This window comes from Orbicella faveolata, unplaced genomic scaffold (assembly GCF_042242905.1).
Source record: "Orbicella faveolata isolate gen_17 unplaced genomic scaffold, um_ofav_v1 contig_14, whole genome shotgun sequence".
NCBI lineage: Eukaryota > Metazoa > Cnidaria > Anthozoa > Scleractinia > Merulinidae > Orbicella > Orbicella faveolata.
In genome coordinates this window covers 16,550,398-16,566,263 of record NW_028301541.1, presented here as the reverse complement: position 1 = coordinate 16,566,263, position 15,866 = coordinate 16,550,398, and the positions used below count along the sequence as shown (strand labels likewise).

The 15,866-nt window shown below is 39.1% G+C and overlaps 1 protein-coding gene, 1 long non-coding RNA gene and 1 pseudogene across 2 annotated transcripts; 1 reads left to right on the top strand and 2 right to left on the bottom strand.

Annotated features, from left to right (window-relative positions):
• Positions 1–960: 960 nt before the first annotated feature.
• Positions 961–2,542, bottom strand: LOC149114243 (uncharacterized). The gene is made up of 2 exons (XR_016206426.1): positions 2,362–2,542; positions 961–1,908 (listed from the first exon to the last, which is right to left on the bottom strand). It is a non-coding gene; the product is annotated as an uncharacterized LOC149114243 (long non-coding RNA).
• An 89-nt stretch (positions 2,543–2,631) lies between these two features.
• Positions 2,632–4,938, top strand: LOC149114242 (uncharacterized; annotated as a pseudogene).
• A 2,803-nt stretch (positions 4,939–7,741) lies between these two features.
• LOC149114241 (pyroglutamylated RF-amide peptide receptor-like) lies at positions 7,742–12,852 on the bottom strand. The gene is made up of 4 exons (XM_089286041.1): positions 12,818–12,852; positions 12,395–12,665; positions 9,337–9,579; positions 7,742–8,038 (listed from the first exon to the last, which is right to left on the bottom strand). Exons 1-4 carry the CDS (start codon positions 12,850–12,852, stop codon positions 7,742–7,744), a joined length of 846 nt encoding a protein of 281 aa, XP_089142167.1.
• Positions 12,853–15,866: the final 3,014 nt, after the last annotated feature.

Sequence of the window (15,866 nt, the reverse complement as noted above, 5' to 3'; positions counted from 1 at the left end):
TCCTGCATTAATTACTTAGTAAGAAAAAAAAAACAGTTTATTCATTCATTTTATGACAAAGGTATTATCATTATGTTACATTTGACTTTGTGAATTTAGTATATATTTAAGACAGGTATCCATTTGCAAACAATTTTAATTGAGTAATATGCCTAAATTGCAAAATTTTCACTAGTTGTAGCTGACAACAGTATAGTTCTTAATCATTTTATTATTTATGAATTAAATAGAGTTGAATATGACATGGTTTTGCACAATCTTGAAAAGGTCTTGAATTTTAGTAGTCTTCTTGAAAAGTGCTTGAATTCGGTTAAAGGAGCTCAGTCATGGTATTTTAAAATATTTTGGCCATGCACAAAATTACATTTAAGTCGTCTTGTTATAGATAGAAAGAAAAGAAAACATGTTTTATCTGTTGCAATGAGTACATTGTAAACCTTATTCATGGCATATAAAAACTATTTGAATTTTACTGAGTTTGTTCTGATTGCAATAAATTTCTGATTCTGTATAAATTTGCATGTTTTCTACTATTATAATTAAGGTCCACAGATTTGATTACAATAAAACAGTACATTCCATGCATTTTTCTTTAAGTTATTATTTACAAGTTATTAATCGCACAGGGTTTCTCCCTCCCTTTTTCGATTTACATGTTATTTACAGGCTCCCTTTTTACATTTCCAGGTTATTTCCAGGCTCCCTTTTTTGATTTACATGTTATTTACAGGCTCCCTTTTTCAATTTACAGGTTATTTACAGGCTCCCTTTTTCGATTTACATGTTCTTTGCAGGCTCTCTTTTTCAATTTACAGGTTATTTACAGGCTCCCCTTTTCAATTTCCATGTTATTTGCAGGTTCCCTTTTTCGATTTCCATGTTATTTACAGGCTCTCTTTTTCCGTTTACATGCTATTTACAGGCTCCCTTTTTCGATCTGCAAGTTATTTACAGGCTCCCTTTTTCGATTTACACGTTATTTACAGGCTCACTTTTTCAATTTCCATGTTATTTACAGGCTCTCTTTTTCCATTTACATGTTATTTACAGGCTCCCTTTTTCGATTTACATGTTATTTACAGGCTCCCTTTTTCGATTTACATGTTATTTACAGGCTCCCTTTTTCGATTTACATGTTATTTACAGGCTCCTTTTTTCCATTTACATGTTATTTACAGGCTCCCTTTTACGAGTTACATGTTATTTACAGGTTCCCTTTTTCGATTTACATGTTTTTTATGGGTTCCTTTTTTGATTTCCATGTTATTTACAGACTCCCTTTTTCGATTTACACGTTATTTACAGGCTCCCTTTTTTGATTTACACGTTATTTACAGGCTCCTGTTTTCATTTTCCATGTTATTTACAGCCTCCATTTTTTTTATTTACATGTTGTTTACAGCCTCCCCTTTTTATTTACATGTTATTTACAGTATTATGGCAGCCTCCCTGTATTAAAGTTACATGTTATTTACGGGTTTCCAGGTTGAATCACAAGAAATTTACAGGCTATTTACAGTATTTGCAGGAACAGTTTACATGTTATTTACATGATCTTAGCCCTTTGCTCTGAAACATTTACAGTGTTTTCTTCATCATTTACATGTTTCACTTGAAATATTTACATGTTTTTTACATGAAACCTCCAAAACATGTAAAAGGGGAAAAATCATGTAAATTAATCTTTACGGTCTCTTTTTGATTATTTACATGTTAATTACATGTTATTTACATACTCTGTAAATTTTCAACTTTTCCAGTGCGCATATAAGCAAATACGCCTACCCTTTATCCAGCTGCTTTGTCTCTTTGGTAAGTCCTTTTCTCAGTGGAACTTAGATCTCGCAGATGTCTTTCCTTAGTCTCTGTTCTTTTTTTCTCTCCAGCCTTTGAAATGACTCAGAATGACTGCAAATTTAAATTAACTCCCGGCAATCTTGAATCGCCGATACATTGATAAGTTTAGGGTCTCAAAATAAAAAGCGTTTCTCTCAAAGAGTCAGCGAACAGTGTGGAATGAATTCACCTGACGGCCATTTCTGGTGAGCAACCCGCGATAGTCCCTTGTTTTCCAGAGGACAAACATTAACTCATTATGCTAGTACTGAACCACGATTAAGGCATTTAATGTACCCAATAAGACTGAAAAAGAGGGCAAACCATTGTCCCTCGTCTTCCGGCAACTTTCGGAAATTTTTGATTAAGCAAATTTGCAGATTTATAGCAACCCAAAAATGCTATGAGCGAAACGATGAGTGTATGTACAATGAGATCACCTTACTTGATTACTTTAGCATCAAGAGAGAAAAGTTGACCACCGATGCAGACGACTAGCGCATATAAACAGAACATTATGCCTACCCTTTATCCAGCTGCTTTGTTTGTCTGCGCCAAGTCCCTTTCACAGCAGATCTCAGGTTTGGCAGATCTCGTTTCTTTCCTTTACCAGCGGAGCCCTCGAAATAACTCAGAATGACTGCAAAATAGGATTGTAAATGAACACCTTAGAGTCTAGGTTCTTATGCCATCGATACCTTTTTAAATTTAGTTGTCTATAAATGAAAGAATTAAGGTAAAACAGACAGCGAACAGTGTCACTGGTTCCAGTACAATGTACCATCACTGCCCCGTGTGCAAGCAAGAGAATTATAGGAATGAATTTACCAACCTTTAAGTTGCTTTCAACGGTTTCTTTATAACTGCTGACTGCTTGCAGCACAATAGCGCCAGGAGCGGTTTTCTGAAGTGACGGCTTCTTCAGACCTTTCGAACGACAAAAGAGCGGAGATCCTGGAGATCGGCCGTGTTCCATTGAAAATAACGTTGTTAACGGATTTGGCCATTTGAGAGACTAGTGTTATTACGTTATTGAAAATGACAGCTGCTGGTGTTATGCAATTTTTACTGGTTGATGAAAAAGATAAACCGCAACAATCTATGACAATCAATGACAATGGAGCCATCATTTTCGGGCATGGCATCACGCGCGCGTTGATTTGCATAATTTTTTGCAGCGCGTGGCGCTGGGAGTAAGTACAACCGCTTGCGGTTTATCGTCTCACGGCGGAAGACTTTAGACTTTATAGTTCACTCGCGCGTTTTTTATGTCCCAGGACGGAAGCAGTTTAATTGATTGCTTTTTCGAGCAAAAAAGTCACAACCAGGAAAAAAAACAAGTCACGTTTTCTCAAGCTAGGGACAGTGTTTTAAATCAATTTTTAGCAAGCCAGACGCTGAACGAAAATCCCAGCCAGTGAATGATCTAACGCCAATATTTCCCAGCCAGCGTAATTGCAGTCTTTTGAGCGGGTTTTATGTCGAGCGACTCCGTCTGGTACTCCTGAAGCAACATATCCTCCAGAAGCTATACGAGAACTCGTGTCTTGTCATAATGGACTGGGCAATGAAGTTTCTGCTTGTGCAATAATGAGAACAGATGAGTAATTTTTTGGTAAGAGGGGAGGAAGCTGGCATATCAGCGTAGTAATCACTAGAGCAACAGTGGAGAGCAAGCATGAAGTCGAGTGTTTTGCACACATTTTCAACAACTGCTCCCAAAATAGCTTTGCCGTTCTTTCATTCATAAAGGACTTGCTGCACAAAGTCAAACAGGAGTATTCAGTTGTGACAACAGCCTACCTCCGATCAGATAACGCTGGATGTTACCACAGTGGGCATCTGTTGCTAAGTCTTAGAGAAGTAGGGGTGAGAACCGGTGTCAGGCCAGTGCGATATGATTTCTCAGAGCCACAGGCTGGTAAGGACATCTGCGATAGGAAGACTGCTGCTATGAAGGCACACATAAAGCGCTGGGTTAACGAAAGGCACGACGTCGTCACTGCTGAGGATATGAAAGCAGCACTAGAATCCCATGGTGGTATCAAAGGGTGCAGAGCAGCGGTTGTTGAGGTGGACACGACCAGGGAGAGAAACAAAGATAGCAAGATACCAGGTATTAGTGTGTTGAACAATTTCCAGTATGAGGAGTGTGGCATCTCTGTGTGGAAAGCGACCGACATCGGCCCTGGACGCTTCATCCTATAGTGGTCTTGGAGTTTCACCACAAGGAAATGCTGGGCTAAGGGTGATAAAGCCATTTGGTCAAGCTACACACAGGGGAAGTGTGGGTGAGAACGTCAGGCACCAGTCCAAGATCTACTCTTGCCAAGAGACTGGATGCGTTCACACGTTCAAGACCCAAGCAGAGGCAGACAACCATATGGACACGGGCAAGCACCATCTTGAGGTGGACTGCGAGTCCATGTATGACCACGTTAGGAGGAAATGGGCGGGAATTATGACAGGGGTGACGTTTGCTCCGGATGTGCCATCAACCTCATCGCAAAGTGAGGATAGTGGCAGCGCTGTCAGAGGATATGACCCTAGACCATTGGGGTAGGCTCTGAAGATAACAAACGACCCACCAGAATGACTGATAACGTCAAGACCTTCTGATGAAGAACTATGAAGAGGGTGCAAGAACTGAAAACAAGGCCGATCCTGTGCAGGTAGCGAGGGAGATGAAGACCCTCAGAAATGAAAACGGAGAGCTCACGTTTAAGCCCGAAGAGTGGAGGACTGCGCAGCAAATCAGCAGCCTGTTTTCACGTCAGACAGCGACGCTACGTCATAGGGGTATTGATGCGGAGGAAATCCCTGAGGAAGACATCGTGGTTGCAGAGTCGGAAATGGCCCTTGACACCCTTAGAAGTTTCGTGATGAATGGTATGGGTAAACCAAGCCATCCAATCATCGTGGGTGTTAGCAATATCTGCGAACTTGTAAAGAACGAGGACCTCGACGCACTCAAACTGGCAGTTCTGAAAGAAATCTGCAATCAGCTACACTTGACGACAAGTGGACCGCTGTCAAGAAAAAAAAACTTTCTTTGAGGCCATTGAAAAATTTTCTGAGAGTTGCGCATGTTTTCAAAAATAACGTCACATGGTTTTAGTAGGAAGGATCTCTTTGCTTCTACCCCCATCTTCTCTATTGGGGCCTTCTAGATAGGTGCAGGGAGACCCTTTCATAAGAGGGTTTATAGATACTTGTAAAATTGTGAGCAATATATGACTGAAAACTGAATGATTGCTATGGTAAAGACGGCAAAACCAAAACTGCAAGAATTTACGTATTGTTAAACGCCAGCTGTCCGTGTCCATTCTTAAATGCTATCATGGATAAAGCCAATCCGGGTTTTCTTCATCGACGAAAAAGCCGTGCTTAAAGAAATAGGAGGAAGATTTCAGCAGCAATGAACACGGATTGATCAGCTTTAGTAACGTTTTGTCACTTTCCCAGTCAGGAATCTATAACGTAACGGTGTATTAAGTTTCGACTCACTAATTTGCACAGCCATGTTTCTAACTGTTCGAATTACATTTCCTCTTCCACCGAATTGACTGTCATTTCGGCAACTTGTTTGCCTTCCATCACACGTGGTGAGAACATAACTCTGGTAGTCTCGAAAACTGTTCACTAACTTAAAAAACACAATCTTGAGTCTGTCTGGCATACTAATTTGCGTGTCCGTGGTTATTAAAATGACAGAATTCGATTCGCGAACTGTCATGTTCGTTGTGGACCGTCAACGTCTGCAAGATCGAAACAACAATAGTTTTAAAAACAAGAACTTAAAGAAAATTTGTTTCATTAGGTGTAGGGTCATCATCGCTTGTATATAATATCAACAAATACGCGAATTTTTCCCGGGAAAAATCGACAACATGCAAATTAGTCAAATTTGAAGAAAGCTTACGGGAGGGGATTTTGACCCATCAAATGACAAAATACCCGGTTGAAGTATAGCCACTTATCTGAAAAAGTTATATTTTTCTCTTAGTCATAGTAAAAAAGCCAATAAACGCCTGCAACATGTCGCAAATCAAGAGGAAAATTTTCCCGGAAAAACTACAATTATGCAAATTACGAAATTAGGTTAAAGTCCCGACAAAGCTCACGCGACAGGATTTTAACTTGCCAAATGAGAGTTTGCGTATCTGTAAAGACTTTAAGACAGACTAATAAAAACAGTTTTGATCTGGAAATAAACTGCCGCACTTTAGAGAAAACCAGCTTTGAAAATTGCCAAAATTCTTCTTACTTACGATAGCCTCTAAGTGATGATATTTGGAACTAATCCAAAGTAAATTATTTTTAACAAAATTCGTTTATATGTACAGTTCGTATAAATGAATAAAGCTAATGCGAAAAACGTACAATCATTCCTGGAAGTTTACCCAAATTTTCCGTCTCACGTGGCCAAAATAGCACCAAAAACTAGGGGGTGGTCTAAATTCTATGAAATTTATTTTATTTTACAAAAAATACCACCGGTATGCTGAAAGTTTGGAGGGAATCGGCCGACCTCGATCCGTGGACCCTGCCTGGTCCTTACTGACTGTGACACTTAACTTGAAAAAAGGCCCTGATATTTGTCCCTGGACATTATCTGTTCCTCGGAGCCGAAAGTTTTCCTCGAACTTTGCTCTCGGAGAACTGTTCGCTTCTCGGAACAGTTAATGTCCGCGGAAAAATTTCCGACCATTTTATCGCGCCAAATGGAAGCTATTGTTTATATATACAGAGGCAGCGAACATATGCAGCAGCAACAACAAACAAAACAAAAACTTTTGTTTCAGCACAGATCTACAATTAATTTATTACAATAATTATAAATTGAAAACAAAAATGATAGGGGCGCTGGCTACCAAAATAACATAGGAATACGCACGTGCTCGGGGACGAATAACAAAAGCCAATTAATACAAAGAATTGATTGATCATGCCGCAGTTACATACACAACTTAAGCAGCTGTGATGATATTAAAGCCTGGACAAGGTTCGGGCTTGAACGGTGTTTGGAGCGATGACTTCTGGGCAACTGGTGCAAGCTAACTGGGAGCTGGTCATGTTTTGAATTTGTAATACACCCGTAGATGGTATATGCTCTAGGTATCACTTATCTAATAAGCACACCCCCTACTGCAAATTAAATAAGCGTTCCCTTTCTTCAGGGGCACCAATACCGAAAGTGGCATTCAAGACATTGACATTGAATAGACTGATTAGAAGAATGAACTAAGAATAAACTCTGACCGTAACATTAAACCAGTTGTTACACTATATAACATATGCCACACCTTGGCACTAGCATCTATCGCACAGCACGCACAACCATGTAATTAGCATAAAGCACTACCACAGCACATTTGTATAAATTAGGCAGTCATTCAAATTAAACGGGCAGTTTTCATAGTGCAAACTGAGCAAACAACAACTTTATCAAAGTTCTTGAGTTATAGCATCTTTTTTTCATCAAAGTATTGTTCCACCTTGGGATATATAATGAATCAAAAAGAAATGGGCGCCCATCCATTGCAAGCGCACCCTATTCAATAAAAGAGCTTCCTTAAACTAGCAAAAGTGAATAGCGCCCATATGAATAGCGCCAAATCGAAGCATAACGATAACCTTCCTCTTAGTTCTATGTAAGGTTACACTCCTGTAAAGTTGCATACCCTGTGAGAGATTCCCTTCTCTTACTGCTCAGAGAAAGAGAAGAGAATCCTTGTCTCGCAGGCTAGTTGAAAGTGCTAACATTTATCCTAACTTTTTCTCTTCAATCTGTACAATGCCGTCACAATTTACTTTAACTATGAAAACCGCAGCAATAAAAGAAGAAATGTTTTAGATTTTTTGATCACTCCAAAGACGATGTCCCTGACGTAGAGGTTACGTTTTATTGCAATTTGCAAACTCGATTTCGTGTGGATCCCTCGGAGCCGGTACATCTACAGCATACAATTCCCTTAAGCTTTTCTCGGAAGGCTTTGTTAACCAGAGCGTACACAAATGGGTTGACAGCGGAACTGAACAGCACTAGCAAATGAATAACGGCGTGCGCTTGTTTACTGGTACTAAGGGATGTGAAGTAGTCTAAGTTGTGCTCAATTACGTCAGGCGCCCAACAGATTCCAAATATGGCAGTGACAGTTACCCCCATCAAAGTGACTCGCTTCCGCACTCTCAGAACGCCCTGCGTGTAGAGAGACGTGATTCCGATTTAGATAGTAACAAATGAATTGTCAACATTTATTTTTGCAAACAGATAAATATCCCTAACAGTGTCACAATGAGAACGTTATGTGCGTACAAGATACATATATATATATAGACAGACAGACAGACAGAAAAACATGCAAAACTTCATTTACTCTCCAATTTATACAGGGTGGCATTTCTGCTACCTAATGTTACAAATTCAAATGATAAAAGAAGAATTAGAACAGAGCCGACAAATTTATTTAAATTAATTTGAGAATGGTGTTGTAATCTGTAACAGCGAGAAATTGATTTGGAAGTGCTGTCCTGGACTAGGAGTCTGGTAACTGAACTAACGGAATTAAAGTCTTCAGTAGCTGATATTTTTGGCAAGGTGAAAATATCAGTTTCTCTTGAAGTGCTACAATGATGGAATTCTCCATATCCATTTTTTTACATTTTCGTGCAAAATAGGTCTTTCCTAGATATCTTGCCAAATTTCAATCTATTACGAACATTAGAACCCGCGGTTTTTGAACTGGCTTTATTTCGGAGAATTTAAGGCTGCCATTAATTTTCCTTGTTCCAAGTCTTGGCTGAGAATTTGAGAAAACGATGTCATTTCCTCAAAAATACTGCACGGTTTGAAACTATAATAACGATTAATGTGGAAAATTGCACGAATATCTGAGCCAAAGTTTTTGTTATTCTACGTGCGAATTGCTGAACTAATTGTCATTGTAATTTCAACGCGTGTGGCATTTTGAGAAATTGACTTCATTTCTCCAATTCTCAACCAAGACTTGAAGCAAGGAAAATTTATGGCGGCCGTAAATTCCCGGAAATAAAGGTCCAAAAAACATGAGTTCTAACATTCGTAATAGACTGAAATTTGCCAAGATATCTAGGAAAGACCTATTGTGTACGAAAATGTAAAAAAAATGGGTATCGAGAATTTGATCATAGCGCACTTTAAGGAAGTATTTGCTGGATCTCAGACTAAACAAACCTTTTAATTTAAGTATTAACAGTATTTACAACCGTGAAGACATTTTAAAACACAGAAAGAATGGTATTTGGCATGCGACTGTTTGCATTGGTAACTGCATGGTGGAGAGTAACAATAACGCTAAAACAAAACGTTTCTAGAATGTTGGGGCACCAGAATATGATCGAATAAACGTAGCTATATAGAAGTTTCAGTCATGAACGTTCATTTGAATACTTCAGTAGTTATCGTCGGGAAAGTGAAAGAAAAATGTTCACGTGTTGAACTTTTTTGTTAATACTTACCCTCTGTTGGAAGGCGAGTTGATTCTCAGCATTACGTTTTAACCACAGGGTGTACACGATTCTGGAATACAGCCCAACCATCAGTACCATGGCCGCAACTATAATGGCTGACCATAACACATAAAAACCTTTTTGCGGCCATCCTTCATCCATCCACTTACAGGCGTTGTCTTTTACGTTTAAGGCCATGAACTTTGGTATGTGGACTAACAATCCGAAGATCCAAGAACCGGGAATGATCACCTGAAATAGGAAAGGATAAAACAGACGACCGCTTAAGCCTGCTAGCGCATCAAAGTATCTTTTAGGTACGTGTTTCAACGAATAACAATACGCCTCGCATTGTTAATGAGCTTTAGATTAGTAGGTCCGGTTTGACATCTTTTTAAAACATTTCATCGCAGACAAAGGATTCTTATAGTCAGCTAGCTATTATTTGTGTCCCTTTTTGTCTTGTGCATCGGCCCAATCCTTACTGGAAATTTTCGAGACACCTTTACACTTTGTGTGCCTTCCTTGCACCCCATAACGGGCACGACCTTTCGTGCTTCTTTGACGACATCAATAATGTGAGCGAACAATTTGCCAATGCAACTGAAAAACTCGAAATGCTCGCGGAAAATTCGACACAAAACTCGTGATAATCTCATAAACAACGACTTGACTTTGCGATCTTGTCACGTGAGTGTTATTTTAAGTTTAATTTATGCGACAACTGAGTGATAACTAGATGACAGGTATCAATTAGAGGTTATTAATACAAAGTCGTTTTTTATTTATAGCTTTGTTTAGAATCAATATGATTCCCTATAATTTTTTTATATATCAGGCTCAATGAGATCTATCTGAAAAACCGGAAATATATTATTTATTAAATTGTCAAGTTTTTGGTATACTGATTCAACCATCTCAAAATATGCTTTGACGTAAGATGAAACTGATACACAGGTAGAGTGATCCGATTTTAACTCAATTCAGACCCCACTATCGATTTTGGTCACTCCAGTGACCATAGATTGAAAACGTGACAGAAAATTGGCGTTACTTTCGATTCTCACCAAATTTGGACAGTGGGATGATCTCATCATTAGCCAATAACAGGCCATTTTTCAGCTCTTTTCGTCATTTCCCCCCCTCGGGAGAGTTTTGTCAAGTTAGCTAATTTAGTATGCAAGCCAACGTAATGGCGCTCGCTGTCGGCGAAATGTTTATTTGCTCAAAAGTGGGGCAAAATCTTTCGGAGATGGAAGCCCGGAGGGGGGGGGGGGACTCCCATATAAAATGGACGGGGATGCTCGCCGGAAATTTTGAATTTAACCCCTAAAAGAGACCAATCTAGGCGTGGCCGAAGCTTATACAGACCCCTAAAAGAGACCAGTTTATAATACAGACAAATAAAAAGTACAATGACTTTTAATGATGGCAAAGACCTTATCATCGAATACTTTTGCCTACAAGTAGTTTATAAAAGTGTTGTCATAAGTCTTCAGCGCATCATATTCGATCATTTGGTGGAACAGCAAACTTTAAAATGTAAAAATTGTTAAAAAGAACTGTAACTGCAGAATATCCTTGAAGCACGATTTCGGAATTAAAGAGTGAACTCTCGAAACTTGGTATTAGGACAAGAATAGTATAGCAAGCAAAGCATGTGGATATTTTTAGCAGTGATCAAATAACCGTTCTGTGTAAGCCGCCGAGTTTCGTATTACACTCTTGTAAAACAATAGACAAAGACATTTTGTTACAGTGTACTTTATTGTTTATATGAACCGAGTAAATATAAAGAATCAAAATTCTTTCTTTTTTGTTATTTCTTCGCGTGCAACCCTAAACGAGACCTTGACGGCTTAAAATAATAACATTTTGCCCAGAACACCCTAAGCGAGACCAAAATCCGAAATTTACACCCCTAAGCAAGACGACGAGCATCCCCGTCCATTTCATATCGGAGTCCCCCCCCCCCCCCCGGGGATGGAAGTCAGGACATTTGTAAGGATACAGAAAGTAATTTGGGACCAGTTGCTGGCTTCTAAGGCTGAATTTATCCAGAAGTAAGCTGTATTTTCGTTTTCGTGCCGAAAGCCACGCGGTGAAATATTATCGCCTTGTTATCCTCTCTCCTTCTGTTTTTTCTCTTGGTCTTTTTTGTAGCCTGCCGAGACCATTCTTTCGTCTAAATCAGTTGAAAAAGGTTCGAAAAAGATGTTCCCTTCAAGTTTAAGCTCTCAGGCGATAATTCTGGAGTTTTTTGGCCGAAACGTCGGCTTTGTTATGTCCGTGTTTTTCGGTTGCTATGGGCGACCGTAGCGTCCTTTCTTAGGTCAAGTCTGGGAAGTGAGGTCGCAAAAAAATTCTAATTAATTCTGGTTTTGTTCGATTTCGCTGAAATTTTAACACGATAAAGCTGGATTGTTAAGGAATAGATTTATGTTCTACCGATGTGTGGTAGCTATTAACACTAAAGTGATATATCGCTTCGAAGTCAGGGTTTTGAAGAGATTTTTTTGCAACGTGTGGGTTCGGCGTGATTTTGTAATCGGACGATTTTGTTGGCCCCGAAGGAAAAAATATCCCGAAAAGGTCATTTCATCGACGATTCAAACGAATGTAAATATGTATATGTTCCGAGCTCACTTTCTGGTGAAAAAATATAATTTTTGACGAGCGCTGGGTTTTTAATTTTTTTTTCCCGCGAAACACAGGGTAGAAAACAAAGAAAACATTTTTTCACGACCTTGGGAGGCAGATGGTACAGCCATTCAGAGTTTTTGTAGCCAATCAGAATGCGTTAAAATTACTGTCCACAGGTTTGGTTTATATCCTAATAGTAATAATTGAACTTTTTTTAATCAGAATGAATGCTACAGCTGCTTCTTATATTGCGAAGATGTCTTCTTCTGTAAAAGTAAAAAACAAAGAAAGCATTTTGCTTATAGACCCTTTTCATAAATGCCTGCGTATTCCGAGCTTTAGTAGCCAATCAGAACGCGAGAAAAAAGTATCCACTGGTTTGGTACATATTAATAGTAATAATTGAACTTTGTAAGTGACTCACCTTCAGTTTACTTTTGGTAAGTTTGCCCACGTTACCAGCAGGATAGATTACCGCAAAATATCGTTCAGCGGCAATTGCAACCAAAGTTACTACTGAGGAGGTTGCAGCAGTCCATGCGAGGCATCCACCCGTCACTAATTTGCATACAACTGTACCAAATGTTCCTCCTGGGTGGGTGGGAGAGATCCTCAAGAAAGTCTGTGGTGTAACAAAGCAGGCAAACAAGGCATCCGCTACAGCCAGGTTCACAAGTAGATAGTTGATGGGAGTCCTGTGGAATATCACAAATCAACAGAGGATGAAGGGTAAGAGAATTAATTCTTCAAATAGGCCTTATTACCAAGGTAATCCCTCTTAAATTATTTTTAGACCATTTCAGGCTTCGGGAACTTCAGGAGGGCCTAGAAAAAGCACTCTCCTCACCTGGACAGCACAAGCGGCTTTACATTAATTTTCATCTTCCACGAAAATTTCCATGTTACGCGCGTAGTGGCATTATTCAGAATTAGAGGGATTACCTTAAGAATAAGGCCTTTATGAATGACTTACTCTCTTACTCTTTATCCTCTCTTGCATAGCTTCAGAAGAATGGCTGAATTAGATAAAAGCTTGGTAGTATTATATCCATGCACAGCAACCTTCGGCGTTAGAAATATTGCTTTGAATGTGAATGCTCCGATGGACTTTCGTATTAAGGAAATAACTAGTTTGAACATTCCCGATTGCGTTGTGACGTTGTTCAGTTTGGAAATTTAAAAGGGATGGGTTGCCTGAGTTGCAATTCTTTTACTCCGATGTAAATTTGAATATGTGAACTTATTATTGAAGAACTTCCGAAAAAATTAATCTCTTTCTAGTTCTCTCAAACGTTCTGCCATATTCACATCAGACTATGTATAAATCTCAAGCCAGCCATTTTCTATTTCACTCTCATATAAAGTTGTTGTGTAAGCCTTCAGTAGTGTTTCAAACTGGCAGTGATATTATAGCTATTTTAGTTTCAACATACCTCATGTCTCGATGTTTCTTTATGATCGCACAAACGAGACAATTTCCAACGATGTCTATCACAACGAGTATAGAGTGTACCGTTGCTATGGCAATGCCAGATGATTGTAGCATGACTGAATGTTGTGGATGTTACACAGTCGGGAGGCCTTCTGGGTTTAGTGAAGAGATAAGGAAAGATGAATTACTAACAACTGAACTGAGCACTGGTGTAATGTAGGAGAAAGCAAAAGCGGCAATCACTAAATGTGAGAGATACTAGATATCCAATGAATGTTTCGTCAATTAATGTTTCTTCTGTACAAATTAAAGGAGAGGAAACATAGTACCTTTATCATATGCCACCTTATGGTTTGTCTTGGTTTGATAGTTTTTTTACCACGTAACTTAGAAGATAGCTACATCAGTTTTACAAAGTACACTGGACTGTCTTTGTGTCAGTTACAGGGGCCCAGGTGTTTCAAAAAGCATGCAGGCGTTTTCTGAGAGAGCGCGAATTATCGATATCAGCTTAGCTTGAGTAGATTTAAGGTATCATGGTAGGTGGATTGACAGTGTTTGGAAATCGCGCTCTTAAGCCGGCGCTCTGAGAGAAAACCCCATCAACCTATACATTTTCTGAAAGCTTAATAGTTATAGAATACAATCATTTCTTTGAAATTTTCAAAAAAAGTTATGGCCGCGGTAATATTGAAATAAATACCAAGAAACACTGCTTCGCTTAAACTGGTTCGCTTCCGCGCGTGAATTATCGGAGCGATGCGATTTACATCGGAAATGTTTTCTCACACATCACCCTCAAAAAGTGTGTCTGCAATTTTCCAGATGTGGTTTGGTTTTTTTTCTTACACCCTACTAAACTTTGATATTTTCAATGCGGACGTTTCCTTCTACTAAAGAGGCCATAACTTTGAAACGGAAGCAAAATTAAACAAAGCCCGACACCCTTTCTCGAAGGAGGTATTCTGGAACAAACTTGCCGATTTTCAGCCAATTCCATCGGAAGACGCGCGTAAACGAACTAAAAATGTTCATCCTGATATGCGGTTATATTTTATCGAGAAACAGACGAAAAACCTTGTATGAAATTGGTTTGAATAGGTTTTAAAAATCCTCTCTGCACTGACAGATGTCGGCATTGGTCAGTTTACCACAACAATCCTGGCGCGGAAACCCGTCGCAGTGAAATTGTCCGAGAAGCGACAAACTGCATGTTAAACTGCCGTGATTTCTTTTACTTGAAAGATTTCGTCGGCAGCATTGGTGTTATGCTGTTTAAGTTTAGGCTTCTTCGTTCTCCAGACATTTTTTGAAACCATGCCTCGTGAAGCCAAAAAGAGGAAATCTCGAGGTCTACTTTATCTACAGTCTACATCTACATCTGCGCTTGACTCTCTCGTCGTGGAAGTTTCGGAATCGCGTCCGTTCTCCAGCAATTTCGTGCGACTAGCACTTGTTGTATTTTGTCCTTTAGCTTCATTGGCGGGACTAGGGTCATCGAGTTCCTTCAGCCCTTCTTCTTGGTTACAGTGCGATCCACGGTCGCTCAGAGCCAAAGATCTTGTTCGACGCTGAACCTGTGGGTTCCACCAGATTTTCGCCTCTTCGGCTTCTTCGAAGACGACAATGGGCAAGAACTTTTCTTGCGTTTTCGACCTGACATAAAGAAAATTTGCCAAGAATGAAAGCTAACTTGCGATCAAACAAGCAGATCGAGAACAGTCCGCGTTCACAAATGAAACATGCTACCGCAATTCGCATTACATGTGACAACTAGCGGTGAATTTTAATTAGAGGTGTCAACACGCCGTAAGGGATTAATGACATTCAAAATTTTTTTTTTTTATCTTAAAAAGTAAAAAAGCCTTTTCCCCAATTTCTTTTTTGCAAAATGTTTATCTCAGTGAGTCAGCCAAAAAAATATTTTTCGCATTTTTCGTAAAAATCCACCTACCGTGATACCTTAACAGATGTTTTCTTGAGTAGATTTGCCCCAGTGGCATTATCTCATTCTTACTCCCTATGACGCTTTTCTCTTCTCAAGTCCAAAACAAGATGGCGCTCGCCTGATAAAAATGCGCTCTCCTAAATTTAGAACTCGTCTAAAAGGCGACTAGTATGTTATAAAAATCAACCACTAAAGTAATACCTACCATTGAAAAAAAAAAAAAAAAAAAAATTAAACCACTGTTCTTATGCTGAGTATGTATTAAAAGGCAACGACAGAATGATAAAGAGAAGCTATCTTGACAATTCGACTCAATTCCTGCCTTTTGGGCTTCTAAAACTACAGACACTCTCACCATTTGAAACATGAAAACTGTCCACCAAGCACGAAAATGAAAAAAACAAACAAAAGAAAAGCAAACAAAAGAAAAACAAAAGAGAAACAGAAACGCACACCTACACTCACATACACACACACCAAAAATAAAAAATAAGAAAAAACAAACAAACAAACATG

Bases quoted from the DNA above. Each gene is read 5' to 3' on its own strand.
- LOC149114241 (XM_089286041.1), bottom strand. From the start codon at position 12,852: ATGAAAATTAATGTAAAGCCGCTTGTGCTGTCCAG. The intron at 12,666-12,817 runs GTGAGGAGAGTG...GATATTCCACAG, and splicing joins AAGCCGCTTGTGCTGTCCAG to GACTCCCATCAACTATCTAC. The intron at 9,580-12,394 runs GTGAGTCACTTA...TTCCTATTTCAG, and splicing joins TTACCAAAAGTAAACTGAAG to GTGATCATTCCCGGTTCTTG.